Source organism: Gouania willdenowi, chromosome 17 (genome assembly GCF_900634775.1).
Source record: "Gouania willdenowi chromosome 17, fGouWil2.1, whole genome shotgun sequence".
Classification (NCBI taxonomy): Eukaryota; Metazoa; Chordata; class Actinopteri; order Blenniiformes; family Gobiesocidae; genus Gouania; species Gouania willdenowi.
The window spans coordinates 14,277,553-14,294,501 of record NC_041060.1 but is presented as its reverse complement, the minus strand read 5'-3'; the positions used below and the strand labels follow the sequence as shown (position 1 = coordinate 14,294,501).

The 16,949-nt window shown below is 36.4% G+C and overlaps 1 protein-coding gene across 1 annotated transcript; it reads left to right on the top strand.

The window, feature by feature from the left end:
- On the top strand, positions 1-16,699 carry LOC114479202 (discoidin domain-containing receptor 2-like). Its single transcript, XM_028472755.1, has 14 exons — positions 1-237; positions 1,569-1,716; positions 1,843-1,945; positions 2,558-2,741; positions 5,132-5,372; positions 5,598-5,663; positions 6,319-6,455; positions 8,628-8,838; positions 10,337-10,554; positions 12,190-12,317; positions 12,402-12,623; positions 14,121-14,355; positions 15,983-16,132; positions 16,257-16,699. The coding sequence occupies exons 1-14, from the start codon at positions 40-42 to the stop codon at positions 16,389-16,391; spliced, it is 2,376 nt and encodes a 791-aa protein (XP_028328556.1). The 5' UTR covers positions 1-39; the 3' UTR covers positions 16,392-16,699.
- Positions 16,700-16,949: the final 250 nt, after the last annotated feature.

The following is a 16,949-nucleotide window of genomic DNA, read 5'->3' as shown; positions in this document are numbered from 1 at the left end:
GACAATGGGGATGGTGACGGCGCCTGGTGTCCCAACACAATGTCTGAGCCTCAGCTCAGTGACGGCCTGAAGGAGTACCTTCAGGTGGACCTGCGCTCGCTACACTTCATCACACTGGTGGGCACACAGGGTCGCCATGCCGACGGGATGGGCAAAGAGTTTGCTCAGAGATACAGGATCAACTACAGCCGGGATGGCAACAGCTGGATGGGCTGGCATGACAGGAAGGGAAGGCAGGTGAGCACTGAGCATCCATGTTCTCATGTAATGCAGATTTAGCGTGTAAGAAAAAAATTGATTTGGCAAATGTATCGCGATATTTCTCTGAGCGATTTTTGTATCAATCCGTAAAATATCCAAATCAATTTTTTTAATCATGTTTTTAAATTATTTTTTTTAAAAAAAAAACAGCACGTAAACGCCAGGTCACTAGGTGTCAGTGAACCACATCAGACCTTATTAAACTACCCCACGCCTCAATGCATTTTAGCTTGCCCTCTAGATTGCACTTTATTTCCATAAAACACTTCAATAAATGTTAAACATTTTTTGAAGAAGGTAATTTGACAGTTTGATAAACAACATGCCACTTGTTTTTGATATTGGTATTTGAATTACAGTTAGTAACAATTTACTTGTTCCTGCAAGTTCAGAAATAAATTGTATTTCATACCATGTTGTGCTCGTAAAGGTGAAATTTGTAATCATAATATCGCAATATATTGCAATGTTTAGTCTTGGGACATATCATATTGTCAGATTCATAGCAATAAACACCTCTGATGCAGATACAGATAAACATTTATTATGCCATTGGACTCGATCGACTAAGAACATTGATAGCAAATAAATAATTAACCCACATCTTAAGATACAATTAAGATAACCAATCAATCCCCTTCCATATAAAACCTTTAATTTGAAAGTCCAGCCATGCATAAACAAACTACTTGAAAGCATTTATCTGGTCAGAATTATTTCACACAACATCCTGTGCTTTTATTTTGAAAGTGTTCCAATTCCATCAAATTGGCTTTATTACATTATTCAATCATTATAGGGTTATTCCAAGTCATTTCAGCACATTTTCAGGACATTTTTGGGGCCCAAAATAAAAATGAAGATAAAGAAAAATTGTTTAAGAACCCAAGAAAAAGAAACCTTATATATATAAATTAAAACAGAGATCAGTTTTTTTCTTACATTCCCACATGCACTTATTGGCCAATAAAATTAGTAAGATTTTGGATTTCAAGAGACTGTCAACCAAGAACCAATGCATATATCTGACTAATCATTAGTGATTTGAACAGAATATGTACATAGCTCAAAGCTGATCAAATTACAGGGACCTGAGGCATTTTGTTTACTGAAGACCCAAACATGTTCACGACAAACTTTTTTCCAATTTTTTCCAATTTCCAAATTTCAGTTATGTATGTGATGTAGTTTGTGAAATAACATGGAATGAACCTAAAAGGTTGTTTTTGTTATTGATTTTCTTTAAATTGTAATAGAAGTGCTATAAAATGGATAAAACTGAATGTCATCTGCTTACTCTCTTCGAGGTTATCGAGGGCAACAGAAATGCATATGATGTGGTCCTGAAGGATCTGGAGCCTCCAATTATCGCCCGTTTTGTCCGCTTCATGCCGGTGACGGACCACTCCATGTTTGTGTGCATGAGAGTGGAGCTCTATGGCTGTGAATGGCTCGGTTAGTCATCACTCTCTATTGTACCAAGGGAAGCTTCACCACTGACATGCATGGGTAGCAACATTTTAGTTGAATTCTGAAACGTATCAGAATTGGTAAATGTGTTCTGTCATTGATGTTTTTCAGATGGGTTGATATCGTACAGCATCCCCGATGGACAGCAGATGGTCTACAGTGGACTGTCCGTCTTCTTAAATGACTCTGTATATGATGGAGCATCAGCTGAAAGGTCTGAAATGTACTACGATGGAAAACAATATGACAATATGAGAGAAAGAAACTAATAATTTTCTTCTTTGATAAAGTTTAGATCAGGGATGTCAAATGTATTTCAGTTCAGGGGCCAAATATGGATGGGTTTAATCTCAATTGAGCCACAGATTTTAGCATCATTGTGCCATCGTTTTTATTATCAGTCGCTGCCAGATTTTCACTTCAAAAATTCTTGATTTTGGAACCAATTTTTTGTGTAATTTAGAGGAGTTTTGTAGAATTGTTTGTGAGAAATTGCAATTGAAGATTTGAGTTGTTTCGACAATTGGAGATTAAAAATGACTGCATTCACATGTGAAATAAACAAAGGAACACTGCAAGCCCCGAAAAATATTGTAGTTTCATTAAATTGGTGAATTTGAGATATCTACATTTGGATTATTTGGTAATTTACACAATAATTCACGTTTTCTCTGTAATTTTTACTGTTTTCTATGGGCTGAATTGAATGCTCTAAAGGGCCGGATTTGGCCCCCGGGCCTTGAGTTTGACACATGAGGTTTAGATGAACACTTTTATAACAAGAATGCCAGTTTGTCTCACGTTTGTCTCTGAAACTGTTCACTAGGCTGACAAAGGGACTGGGTCAGCTGACCGATGGTACCTGGGGTCTGGACGATTTTCTCCACAGCAACATTTACGGCATGTGGCCGGGATACGACTATGTGGGATGGAGCAACGAGAGCTTTCACAGAGGATATGTGGAGACAATCTTCCAATTTGACCATGTGCGAAACTTCACCACTATGAAGGTAGGTCCTCCTTAAGGACCAGAATCTAATTGGGGATTTCTAATTTAATTTACAGCTTAAAAGCCACGTGTTTTATTTGTTGTTGTTGAGTTCTGAAGCTGTACCTGGTGAAGAGAAGCAAATGACAAAAGAATGTGTCCTAAAATAGTCTTCTCTTATATATTTAAAGATGTATATGCAGATGAAACCAATCAACCATAATATTATGAGCATGTATAGGCCAGCATTAAATAATGCTGCCCTTTGTGGCCAACCAGTCCATTGACTTTACCTTGTGCACTGTATTGTAATGGCTTTTATCGTGAGTTATTGCCCTGCTGACCTTTAAGTGATCTGTGTGCCATTTTATAATGTGTTTATTGTGATGTATTGTTCCATTGACTTTGAACTTATTTGTGTACTGTTCTGTAATGTGTTTTCATTGTGATTTATTGTCTCTTTTTTTAATCGACATAGTCTTCATTGCTACGTTTGTCTTTTACCTGCTAAAGGACTGTGGATGCATATTAGTACATTTTGCTATAATATAATCCCCTAAATGTGTTCAAGACAGCCAGGGTTGGGGTCAAATATAATTGTAATCACATAATTGATAATTAATTACAATTATGATGTAATTATAATTGTAATTATAATTGAAAACAATATGCTGCTGTTGTAATTGAATTGTAATTGTGGTCAGAAAATGTACTTTTCTGACCACAATTGTCATGAAAATTCTATAAAAACCGTCATTTATAATTGAATGAAACGCAAACCTGGGAAGCCATGTTACAGTTCTATGGCTTACACTACACATATGTAATTAATCATTATTAAAATATGTGTCATATCAAGTTTACCTACCTGTCAGTTCTCTTCAGGATCATATTGCCGTAAAATGAAAAAAATCAAGGCTACACTGACAGAAAAAAGGCTCAGACGCCCACACCAAAATATGAACACCAATATTTTCATTGATTAATAAGACTAACAAGGGATCCAAGAGATGAAAAACAAATTAAATGGTAGATAATATTTTTTAGTGTATTTTACAGATGATTTAGGACACGTTGTCATAAGAGATGCTAACAGAAAGCTAACACAAGAGGAAGGTCACGTTTAATGGGCTTATTTATTAAAGGCTCAGTGATTGTGATCAATTGTAATGGAACTTTAGTAATTGAGAACATAATTGTAATTGACTTTCGGTGAACAATAATAATTGTAACGTTAATTGTAATTGGAAAAAATGCTGGTCAACGGAATTGATATTTAAAGGGGACATATTATGAAATATCCACTTTTGCTGTCTTTTTGAACACAGGTAACTTGAGTGTCCACCAGCACACAAAATGTGAAATAAAAACATTCAGTCTTACAACTCAGAGAAAAGTGCTCCGTTTCAAATTTTCTAAGTTTGTGACATCACAAGTTTAGTCGGGAAAGAAAATACCCTCCCCTCCACCCTCAACCGGATGAAAACTTTTGCAAAAGTCGGCCATTGTTTTTCTCACTCACGAAGGAGTGATGGTGCTCAACTGTAGCAACTGCAGTCACTTCAATCGCCCGTGATGAGTCGCTCCAGTGACGTGGTGACCAGGGTGTGTGTGTGCGGAGCCGGGTGACAAGGAAGGGAGAGGGCTGATCACTTCTTCTCCGGCCGTATGATTACAGTACTTATCATTAACAGTGCCGCTTTTACGGTTTAAATGATCAACTAACGGAGTTACTAAAGGATGAGTTCATTCAGAATGTAGGCTTATTCAAGAAGTTAACGGCTTTAATTTTGCCCCGGTACGTTGAGGAAGCCTCCCGCTGCAGCCATCTACCTGTAGGAGGGAGGGGCTGCTGCCTCGGCTCTACAGACAATGAAGGATGGGGGAGTTGTCGCTTGAAGCCGATTGATAAGTTCAAATTTTTTAACTTTGAGCGACAAGGTCACGCAGAACCTCTTGAAGTCGCGTCATTTACATTGATTTTGAATGTAATGTGGTCACTACAGCCGCGTTCGGTGTGAACGCACCTTTAATGTGTGCCACCCCGTGGAAGAGAGGGGTGCGGGGAGGGGGAGGTCTTTGCAACTCCTTGGACGCACCCCCAAAAACAGAGTGCTCTGAAACAGCTGGATTATACAGTGTATTAAACCTCCCCAAACCCCAGCACAGATATGTCATTTAGACCACAGGGAACTGTTTAAAAGGTTAAAAATGGGTATAATATGTCCCCTTTAAGTTGTAATTGACCATGGATAATTGAAGATGTAATTGTAATTGAGAAATATAATTGACCCCAACCCTGGTGAAAACCAAACAAGTCCAACAATATAAAGTATTTACACTGTTTTCATGTGTTCGCCTTAATGTAACTGAAAGTTTCTACTTGTGTTTTGTTCCCTCTCCATCCCACAGGTTCACTGCAGTAACATGTTCAGCCGAGGAGTTCGGATGTTCAGAAAAGTCACCTGTTTTTTTCAGTCCGGGTCAGACTATGAGGGTGACCCCGTGACCTTTAGGCAGGCCGATGACGATGTCAATCAGGCCGCCCGCTTTGTTACTGTGCCTCTGGGTGATCGCACTGCCAGCGCCATCAAATGTCGCTTCCACTTCAATGACCTTTGGATGCTGATCAGTGAGGTAGCCTTTCAGTCAGGTAACTGCACTCATCTACGGAAGCGTATTGCATTCGCTTGAAGAAAAAAAAAAAATCTTTTTTTCTTTTAATTATACAGAAAGAAAAATTACAGAAAAAATAAATAAATTCCCAACTGAATGCAATGCCCTTCTGTTCCCATCACATGTGGGAGTTTTAATTCTATAATGTTGAGCAAAACTTTCAGCTCGACCTCATGTCCTTCTTCCTGTGATGTCCCATCAGGCTCAGCGGTCTATAATACATCCCTGACTCCCCGCAAACACGGACACCCCACAAACACACTGCCAGGTCAGCAACAGTGTGTTTTGATCTCACATTATTCATAGTCAGACTGAGCACAGACTTTGAAATACCAAACTGCCGAGTAGAGATAATGCTCGAAAATACAACCCTCTATCATTTTCCAAACAGCTTATAATTGTCATAACTTCCACTGTGGTATTTTATGATAATGCTGTATTTTACACTGCTGTAGATCACCTTTACTCATCAGTTCTTGGTTAAACACTGCCCCCTGTTGGGGTTTTTTTTTAATTCAATAATTCAAAGCAGCTTCATTGGCATGAGAAACACATTTACATTGCCAAGACAATTGTGACATACAATGATGTACACACAGAATAAATATTTAAAAAAGATAGCAACATTTGTGTTGTGCAAAATTAAATATTAAATAGAATAATATAGGGGTTTACTGTGTGCGTGTGCGTGCGTGTGTGTGTGTGTGGAATCAATTAACTTGTGTTATAAAAAAGGGAAAAAGTTATGTCCAGACTTTTGATTTGATTTCAGTTGATTTGATTTGATTTAAAAGTGTGTGTGTGTGGGGGGGGGGGGGGGGTGGGAGGGGGGGGGGGGTGTTAACTAAAAGATGAATTAAAAAAATTAGGTATAACAAATTACAAAATATTAATCCATTGTAATTCCATCTCTTCTGTTTCAGGAGACGACCCAACACATAAAGTGGATGACAGCAACACAAGGATCCTGATTGGCTGCTTGGTGGCTATTATAGCCATTCTACTGACTATAATAGTGATTATTCTGTGGAGGCAGGTCTGGCAAAAGATGCTTGAAAAGGTCAGTTTTACGCTGGTGTTGTTGAGATTGCATCACAGTGATTTGAAGCTGACTGTGTTTGCGGACGTAAGACTGCTTTTGTGGTTTTACGCATTGGTCACATCAAATCAATCTGTGTGTTTTTACAAACATTAATACCATCCCATATCAGAATTATACAAAGTTAAAATCCTTTACCATAGTAGACTAAAACTAGACTTTGGCTGTGTTCAGAACAACACACTAACGTACTACACACTACAAACTCAAAGAGTATATACTGTCTACTATATACTATAAAAATCATTAGGATGATGACCGATGGTGACCGTTCCCAGTGAAGTATACTTCCAAGAACCTACAATGACATAAACTTGAAGCACACTGAGGATAAATATCTCTGTTGATTTGCCACCTTTGAAAGTTATGAAAACATTTTAAAGTGACCAAGTAGAACATCAACATCTGGTCATTTGATCCATAAAACTCACAGAAACACAAGTCATGCCGACAATTCGGAGATTTTCGGAGACCCACCATTGTGCTACTGACAAAACTACTGGTTAACTTCGAAACAAGAGCCCTATTTACGCAAAGGTAGAAGAGATGCTTTTATTTTGAAAAGGGGATGTTTGACTTTTAGCTTGAAGTCGGTTCCAGGACAATTTTACATTCCGCTCGCAATGCATCATGGGGCGGTTGAGTATGAGTAGTGTGCCCAAGGCAAGGCAAAGCAAAGCAACAAAACAACTCGTTGTGCTTTACATGATCAAAAAGTGCAACAGAAAACATTCAACAGCTTAAAATCCATAAGAACATTAAAGTCGGCAAAAAAAATAAAATTTAAATCATCAGTAAAATCATTTAAAATCATCAACAAACACATTACATCAACAAAATGACCATAAATCTCCCTATCAATCATACTCAGTAGAAAAAAAGAGTTTCTTTAACTTTCATTTAAAAATGTTGACATTGGATGCTGACTTTAGCAATTAAATGCTGCATCACCATGTTTACTGTGAGCTCTGGGCTCCACTATCTGACCTGTGTCCATAGATCTGAGAGACCTGCTGGGTTCATACCTGACTAACATGTCACTGATGTATTCTGGACCAAACCCATTCACAGATTTATACACCAGCAGCAGAACTTTAAAGTCTATTCTGAGGCTGACTGGGAGCCAGTGTAAAGACTTTAAAACTGGACTAATGTGTTCTGACCTCTTTGTTCTGGTTAAGACCCGAGCTGCAGCGTTCTGAACCAGCTGTAGATGTTTGATGCTCTTTTGGGGGATTCCTGTCAGAAGACCATTACAATAGTCCAGTCTGCTGGAGATAAAAGCATGGACCAGTTTCTCCTGATCTTTCTGAGCCATTAAACCTTTCACTCTGGAGATGTTCTTTAGGTGGTAGAAGATGTTTTTGTGATAGATTTGATCTGACTGCTGAATGTAAGATCTGAGTCAATCAGAACACCAAGGTTTTCGACTTGGTCTTTAGCTTTTAAAGATCGAGACTCAAGATAATTGCTGACAGCAGTCCTCTTTTCCTTGTTACCAAAGACAATCACCTCCATCTTGTCATGGTTTAGTTGAAGGAAGTTTTCACTCATCCAGCAGTTTACTTTTCTTAAGCAGTCACACAACACCTCAATGGGACCATAGTCATCTGGGCTCAGTGATAGCTATAGTTGTGTGTCATCTGTGTAGCTCTGATAATTAACCTTACAGTTCTGTAAAATTTGTCCTAGAGGACGCATATAATGACTAAACAGAAGAGGTCCAAGAACAGAGCCCACCGTGCATACTAGGAATTGTCCCGATATAGTATACATCCGGGTTTTTCTCACTCACTCAATCTCTCCATACTATATAATGTGAACGCACTACATACTCATTTTGATTTGATGACAGACTATGAGTAGTATGTTAGTATGTGATTTTGAACAGTTTATATAACTGAAAAGGTTCTGTTGACTAAATTTGGACAACTATGTTGCATTTCAGTTAAAAGACTAAACCAAAACTTGCTGTCAAAATTAACACGGGTGGGGAATTGTATTGTGTGTGTTTTGAAATAAGCATGACAAAAGGTTTACTTCCCTCATCCTTTGTCTGTGTTAATACTGCAGTTGTTCACTACGACACTAACAATGTCCCACTCTCTGCTTTTGTTTTCTACACGTCTATAGGCGTCCCGCCGCATGCTGGATGATGAACTCACGGCTCGTCTTGCTGTTCAGACGCAGGCTTTCTCCTTCATCCACTCGTCTCTTTCTAGCGAAGGTGGCTCGACCTCCAACTCCACCTATGAAAGAATCTTTCCCCTCTGCGCTGACTACCAGGAACCCTCACGACTCATCCGAAAACTTCCTGAATTTGCACAGTCTTCTGAACATCTTGGTGAGGTGGCAACTTGAAAATTCTTCTTTTTTAAAGTCAGATTTAAGTGCAGCTCCTTATGAGGCACCAATTGTAAAGTTGAAAAAACAGCAACTTTTTGTCACATTTACCAATAAACCACATTTTAAAAATGTATGTGAATTTTTTTATGTTACTTTTGACTTTTGAGATTTACAACAATATTTGAGAAATTTGTGATAACTACATTTCTTGCAAAAATATAATGTCAATGTTAAATCTAAATGTTAAATCAAAATCCAAATCTAAATATTAAATGCAAATGTTTAATGTAAATATTAAATCTAATGTCACGGGTGAAACTCAATATTTAGCTAATAAGCAAATTCATTGGAATTACCAAAATAAAAGCTCATTGACAGAATAAATTTAGATTTAACATTTAAATTAAATTAATATTTAGCATTTAGATTTAACATGTATATTTACTGTTAATGTGTGTGAATTTTTTTTGTTACTTTTCACCAGATGTAAAGCAATAATTGTGAAATTTGTGATAATCACTTTTCTTATAAAAAAATAATGTCAATCTTGAATGTAAATGTTAAATCTAAATCTAAATGTTAAATCTAAATCAAAATGTTAAACGTTACATTTAAATCTAAATGGTAAATCTAAATCTAAATGCTCAATACTAAATATTACATGAAAATCTTAAATGTTAAATCTAAATGTAATTTTTTAATTCTAAATATAAATATAAATGTCACAGGTGAATCTAAATATTTAGCTAATAAGCAAATTCACCGGAAGAACCAAAATAAAAGCTCATTGATTGAATCGATTTAGATACAGTTAATCTCTCAGCAGTAAATCCAATATGGTGGCCTTGACCCGAGTGCTGGACAATCAACTACTCCAAGCTTTTTTCCAACCTGCGTAGATGATCCAAAGTAGCATCCTGCTTACTTCTTGAGTGTTGAGGGCCCTGCCCAATCCATCAGAAATGAGTGGCAGCCTACCCAAAACAGCTGATGACAAAATTCTGAATTTTTGCAATAGGTCAGATATCTGCCAGCTCCGGTCAACGTCATACCTGCTATCATAATTCCAATCATGCAGATGTATTCCACGTCCTCCATGGAAAGGATGGACAGACACACAATCCTACACTTCTCCCACGAGTCCATCGCGTATCCCGCTACAAATGTTTCGCTTGGACAGGCGGGCTCACCTCTGCCCGTTCTCCTTGACGAAAAAATGTGGTCGATTGCATTGAGAGATGTAGAGAGTTTTAGATTAGTAGAAATTTCGATTTAACATGTATATTTAAATGTAACATTTAGCTTTAACCAAGAAAATAAAGATCACAAATTTCACAAATATTGCTGTAAATCTGGTCAAAAGTAACATAAAAAAAATTCACATACGTTTTTTAAATGTGGTTTGTTGCAAAAAGTTGCTGTTTATTTTAGCTTTGCTCAACTTTCAGCACCCCATAGCTCCTGCATTGTGTTATTTATTTTACTTTTCACATCAGAACTAAGCACCTCCTGCAAAGCCATCGCTGCCAACATCTCAGAGGGCGCCCCGCACTATGCCGAGGCAGATATCATCAGCTTGCAGGAGTCATCAGACAGCTACTCCATCACAGCTGTCAACATGAATCTTTTTTCCGGCTCTGATTCATCCATGAGAGAATTCCCAAGAGAGAAGCTCACCTTCAAGGAGAAGCTGGGAGAAGGCCAGTTTGGAGAAGTATGTTCACTTTTACAGCTTTAATGTGGGTTCAATGCAGGGTTGGGGTCAGTTATAATTGTAATTGTGTAGCTGATCATTTGTTACAATAATAATGTCATTATAATTGTATCTCCAATTGGAAAAATCTGTTACTGTTGTAATCATAATTGAATTGCAATCCAGTTCAGATAATTGACTCTATAATTGTAATTGTCATTGAAATTCTATAAAAATTGTCAATTACAATTTAATTAAACACAAACCTGTGGAACCTTGTTACAATTACGGTTTACACATTTGTCGTTAACAATTATTAAATTGTGTTTCGTCTAGCGGTTAGTTCTCTTTAGAATAATTGTATAAGTTAATAATTTTTTTGAAAATAATTTAAATCTAGGGGTATACTGACAGAAAAAAGGCTTAAACGCCCACACCAAAAATATTAATGCCAATATTTTCATTGATTAGGAAGCCTAACAAGGTAACCAAGAGATAAAAAAAAACAAATTAGATGATAGATAATATTTTTTAGTGTATTTTACAGCTGATTTAAGACATGGGTCAAAATTGACCCGTTATCATAAGAGATGCTAACAGAAAGCTAACACAAGAGGAAGGATATGTTTTATGGGGTTATTTAATGAAGGTTCAGTAATTGGGATTAATTGGGATTGACCTTTAGTAATTGAGAACGTAATTGTAATTGACTTTCAGAAAATTTAAAAAAAAAAATCATTTTAATTTTAAATGTAATTGGAAAAAATGCCAGTCACCGTAATTGTAATTGAGTTTTAATTGAATATGGATAATTGACGATGGAATTGTAATTAAAAAATCAAAATTGGCCCAAAACCAAAACACTATGTGAATGTACTAACGTCACAAAAATTAAAGCATTGCAATTGCATAAATTAATATTAATGCTTCAAAGAATATATCATATAAAAATATATGCAAATATTTATTTAACACTGACATTCCAACAATTCACTTTATAAAATAAAATAAAAAAAATAAAATGTTTAACTCAGTGTTTTCAAAGTTGAGATCGCCTGAAATGTCTAGTAATTGATTTTTTTCTTTCTTTATTTTTTTTAATATATTTTAATTATTAGTCTTTTTCAAATTAAAACAACACACAATCTTAACTGTATTCTATGCTTTCACTTTGTCAGATGTAAATGTTTTTTAAATAAAATGCAATACTAAATATTTGATCTAGCACTCATATACAGTATTTGTCACTAATGCTGTATACTCTGTATTTGCAAAGTAGTATATTATAAGAAAAAATACAAAATTCTAAAAAAAAAAAAAAAATATCAATGGTTGCCAGAAATTCTTGATATCAAAATGGGGTTATGATCCAAAAAACGTTAGGAACCACTGGTTTAACTTGACCCCACCTATGTATACATTAAATAATAATGTACAGGCCTATAACTGACTGGGCTGCTAAAAGAGAGTCAACATTAATATCTTATTTTCTCAAAACAAAAAGTACATTAAAGGTTTTTGATGAATAGTTGCTTCTCTGCTTCATCAGTGAATAAACGTGTTTTTGTGGGCAAATTTTTGGTGCACTACTATAGTCATATTTTTTTATCTTTTTGTGTTAAAAAGTGAAAAACTAAAAGTCCCTTCTGGAAACAGGTTCACCTGTGTGAGGCAGAGAATATGCTGGACTTTGTGGATGAGGATTTGTCTTTAGCGGGAATCGATGAGTCACCGCTGCTTGTTGCTGTTAAAACACTGCGTGAAGATGCCAATAAGAACGCAAGGTTTTGAGCTTGGAGAGTGAAAAATACACTAATCATTTATCTCCATTGGATCAAGTCTAACTCTCTGTCTCTGCTGCGCTGTAGAAATGATTTTCTGAAAGAGATCCGAATCATGTCCCGTCTGAGGGACCCCAACATCGTCCTCCTGCTGGCGGTGTGTGTGGACACTGACCCTTTATGCATGATCACTGAGTACATGGAAAATGGAGACCTAAACCAGTTCCTGTGCAATCTCAGACTAAAAGGAGTGGCTGAAGATAATGAAAAAGAGGAGGATGAAGAAAGAGAAGATAGCAATGTGGTCAGGTAGGCTGCAGGCTTTAACCCTCCTATTATCCTTGGGGTCAATTTGACCCCATTCAATGTTTATCATTCAGAAAATAATAGCTGTTTTTTTTTTTTTGTTTGTTTGTTTTTTTTGCTTCATGGGTACAATCATTTAAGCATAAAATTATCAAGATTATATATTTTTTTCAATGTGCTGAACACATATTTCACGCATTGGTGTTTCTCTGGGGTCATTTTGACCCCAAGCTGTTTTAGCTGTGTAAAACCTTTCTGTCTGTGTGTGACCCATGTGTGACCTTACATTCCTACACCTGCAGGTGCAGAGTTGATACTTTTGATAATAATAATAATAATAATAATAATAATAAATCTTCTTCAAAAGTGCTTTTCAAGAAACTCAAAGACACTTCACAAGTTAAAACAACATTAGCAAAAACAGTGATTAAAACAAAGAAATATAAATCAGAAAAAAGAAAGAACATCAGTAAAGACTAACCACGTGTTATTGTCGAGCTGCTGCTTCAAAACTATAATCAAAATAAAAGTGAAAACACTTCCCATGTGGTCTTCTATGTTGGAGCTGAAAAGAAAAGGTTTGTGGTGTGTTTTTTTCCGATAGATGTGAATATGTCATGTCCAATTAGAGCCCCTCCTAACCCCCAGACCAAAAGCGGAACTGAACAAAGACAAATAAGCCGGCTATCCATGTAAACCTCATATTCGGAATTACTATTTCTATGTAAATAGAACACTTTAATTCGGAATAATTTAGTTCGGAATAGCTAATTCCAAATTTTAAAAAAACATCATATGGCCAATTAGGTTTTGGAACAGCTCTTTCACAGTGAAAGTGACGTAAAGGAGAATGTGCCTGAGACAGAGGAATTTATAGTGAATAACCCCAAATATGTGACAAAAATATGTTTATGACAGGGAAGGGAGTTCACCAACATCAATCAATATGGTTCATTCTATGTGCACCCTAAATTAAAAAAGATTTGGATCAAAGATTTTCAAGATACACTAACTCTAAACCTGAAAGTTTGACCTAATGGTGGCGCTGCAGGAAAGCTCATACAGTATAATCACCACAACCAATAGGGTTCATACTCTTGTGGTCATCAATGTTGTCAGTAAATTTTAGATGATTTAGATAAAAATCTTTCAAATGTATTTTAATTAAAAGCGTGGCCTGATGGTGGCGCTAGAGAACAGGTCAAGGTTTCATTATCAAGGGGTTATTTATGTAATCAACAAATAACACAAAAACTTGGTCAACAATTTTCTGAAAATCATTTTCTGGAGGAAAATATTCCTGGGGTCAGATTAACCGCAAGGGTAAAATATGTTGTTAATATTTGAGGATAATAGGAGGGTTAACCTCACATGTCATGATTAGGAGGAAAATATTAAAGTATGTCAAGTATGTAACATTTACTCTCTCTCTCTCTCTCTCTCTCTCTCTCTCTCTCTCTCTCTCTCTCTCTCTCTCTCTCTCACCCTTTGTGTTCCCAGTTATGGTAAACTGATCAGCATGGCAGTGCAGATAACATCAGGTATGAAGTACTTGTCCTCCCTTAACTTTGTACACCGGGATCTGGCAACCCGTAACTGCCTGGTGGGGAAGAATTACACAATAAAGATTGCTGATTTTGGCATGAGTAGAAATTTGTACAGAGGAGATTATTACCGTATCCAAGGCCGAGCCGTTCTGCCCATTCGATGGATGTCATGGGAGAGCATCCTGCTGGTGAGTGAGCTGAGAAACCATCAACTACACATTGGTTGTTGACATGTTCCTTATCAACGTAATTATTTACAGTTTCCATATTGTATTGTGTATTGCAGCAACAGCAGTCACTATTGACCTTCTGAAACATTACAAACTTTTCCAATGACAAAGTTCTGAATTATATTTAAATAATCCCTGAATATGTAGATATTTGACACAGATTTTTATAAAAGCTGTTTTATCTCGTTATAAAATACATAAAAGTTTTGATTCATCTTTATAATCTACTATATATATGATTTATGATATTGTAACTTATTTCAAACTAAATTGTAAACTGTAATAGACAGTAAAGTCAACAATGAAACTCAATGTAACTTCATTATTAAAAAATCTGTAACCTGTAATAACACTAATATTACGTGCATACATGCAGAGAACTCATGTCCCTGCAGGATTTTCCTTTTAAAATTCAATAATTTTGAGACAATTTTTTGTGGTGTTTTATGGTGAGAAATTGCTGGATTTTATCAAATTTTCTCAACAATTTGCTATTAAAAATCATTGCAGTCACATGAAAGATGCATGGAAAAATTATGAACCCCTGCAGTTATTGGGGAGTTTCAATGAATTTGTGGCTAGGGAAGCAATGAATAATGTTCTTACTGTTGTTATTATTACTTTCTCCTTTGAGCCTTTTTGGATGCTCTAAAGCACACGTGTCAAACTCAAGGTCCAGGGGCCAAATCCGGCTTTTTAGAGCATCCATTTTGGTCCGCAGCAGCATGCAAAAAGTCTGAGAAGCCATGAATCCTTGTGTAAATAACTAATTCAGTGAATAGATATCTCCAAATGAATACACAAATTCAGCGAGACTCCACAATATAAGCAGAGCTCACATTTTCCCCCATCCTAACCCTTATCGCATGATGGCAGTCATTTTCCATCTCAAATTGTTAAAAGAACTCAGTTTTTCCCACATCCTGCAATTTTCTTCAATTTATTCTGCAAAATTTCCCCAAATAACTTAAAAATGGGTCACAAAATCAATATCTGTCTCTTACTGCTTTAATATTATCAGTGTGGTAGATACTTTATTTATTTATACGTGGAAGTGCTAACTGGAGCTGAATGATTAATTGCCATTTTAGTGTAAATGCACCCTGTATTTTTTATCATAAAAATTTGAAAAACAATTTTTTTTCCCCCCTAAAATCCTCAGTGGGTTGGGTAGGCTGTCAATAAATGCATTTCAGATACACAGAACACATGCTGACAACATCTACTAAAAAAAATAGCTCTTAAAACACATTTCCACATGATTTTGCATCAATTTAATGCAAAAAAAAATTAGGCGTTTCCTCACTTTTTTCCCAATGATTTCATCTTTACTTCATTGGCAATCGACTGTTCCACCAAATTATGGCATCAGTCAATGTGCCATTCTTTTCAACAAACTGTATACTCATTCCACAGAAAAAAATGATCAAAATCATTCGATCTGTGATGATTTAATTACCAATTGGGGATCAACAGACTCAGACCCTCAGAACTCTCAAAATTCTGAAAGGCATTCTGAATATTTAACATCAGGACAAGTTGGTCGTTTGGTATCTTTTTGCCATCTCCATTTCTTTTCTGCCAGGGTAAATTCACTACAGCCAGTGACGTGTGGGCGTTCGGTGTGACTCTGTGGGAAATCCTCACTCTGTGTAAGGAGCAGCCCTACTGTCACCTCTCAGACGAGCAGGTGATTGAAAACACAGGAGAGTTCTTCAGAGATCAGGGCAAACAGGTGAGAGCCACGCAGCCGCTCGAGTTTTCATCCTACAGCCAAAATAAAGTGACATACATTTAACGACTAGAGCATTTCCTGTGAATCTTTTTTGTTGTGTCCTTTGAATGTTTTTCATGCTCAGGTGTATCTGCCAAAGCCTCCTCGTTGTCCTGACGCAGTGTACAGTGATCTGATGCTCAGCTGCTGGAGGAGGAACGCCAAGCAGAGGCCAAGTTTTCAGGAGATACAAACTCAGCTGCTGGAGAGCTCACCATAGCAGAGGAGACATTTAACAAGTCACCTTGTGATTTTTTTTTATTTCCTCTGTCAATCAACATTTTACAATAGTTCTTTTGTTTGCAAAAGACAAAATAGTTATTTTAGGCACACACTTTTCATGCAAAGCACCAGGGTTGGGATCAAATACATTTTTTAGTTACAATTACGTTTCCAGTTATGATTACAGTGATCAGCATTTGTCCAATTACAATGATTTTTTGTCCACAGAAAGTCGATTACAATTACGTTATCAATTACTAAAGTTCAATTACAATTACTGAGCCTGAAAAAAAATAGCCTAATAAAAGTTAACCTTCTTCTTGTGTTAGCTTTCTGTTAGCATCTCTTATGATAACAAGTCCTAAATCAGCTGTAAAATACACTAAAAACAAATATCTATCAAATTGGTTTCATATTTATTGTTACCTTGTTTGGCTTCTTAGTCAATGAAAATATAGGTTTTAATAATTTTGGTGTGGGCATCTGAGCCTTTATTATGTCAGTATACCCCTCAATTTATTTATTTTTAAATGGCAAAATGTGGGAACACTTGATA

Excerpts from the sequence above, each read along its gene's own strand:
- LOC114479202 (XM_028472755.1), top strand. The coding sequence starts at position 40 with ATGTCTGAGCCTCAGCTCAGTGACGGCCTGAAGGAGTACCTTCAGGTG. Across the intron at positions 2,742-5,131 it reads GAAACTTCACCACTATGAAG|GTTCACTGCAGTAACATGTT; the intron begins GTAGGTCCTCCT and ends TCCATCCCACAG. Across the intron at positions 16,133-16,256 it reads TCAGAGATCAGGGCAAACAG|GTGTATCTGCCAAAGCCTCC; the intron begins GTGAGAGCCACG and ends TTTCATGCTCAG.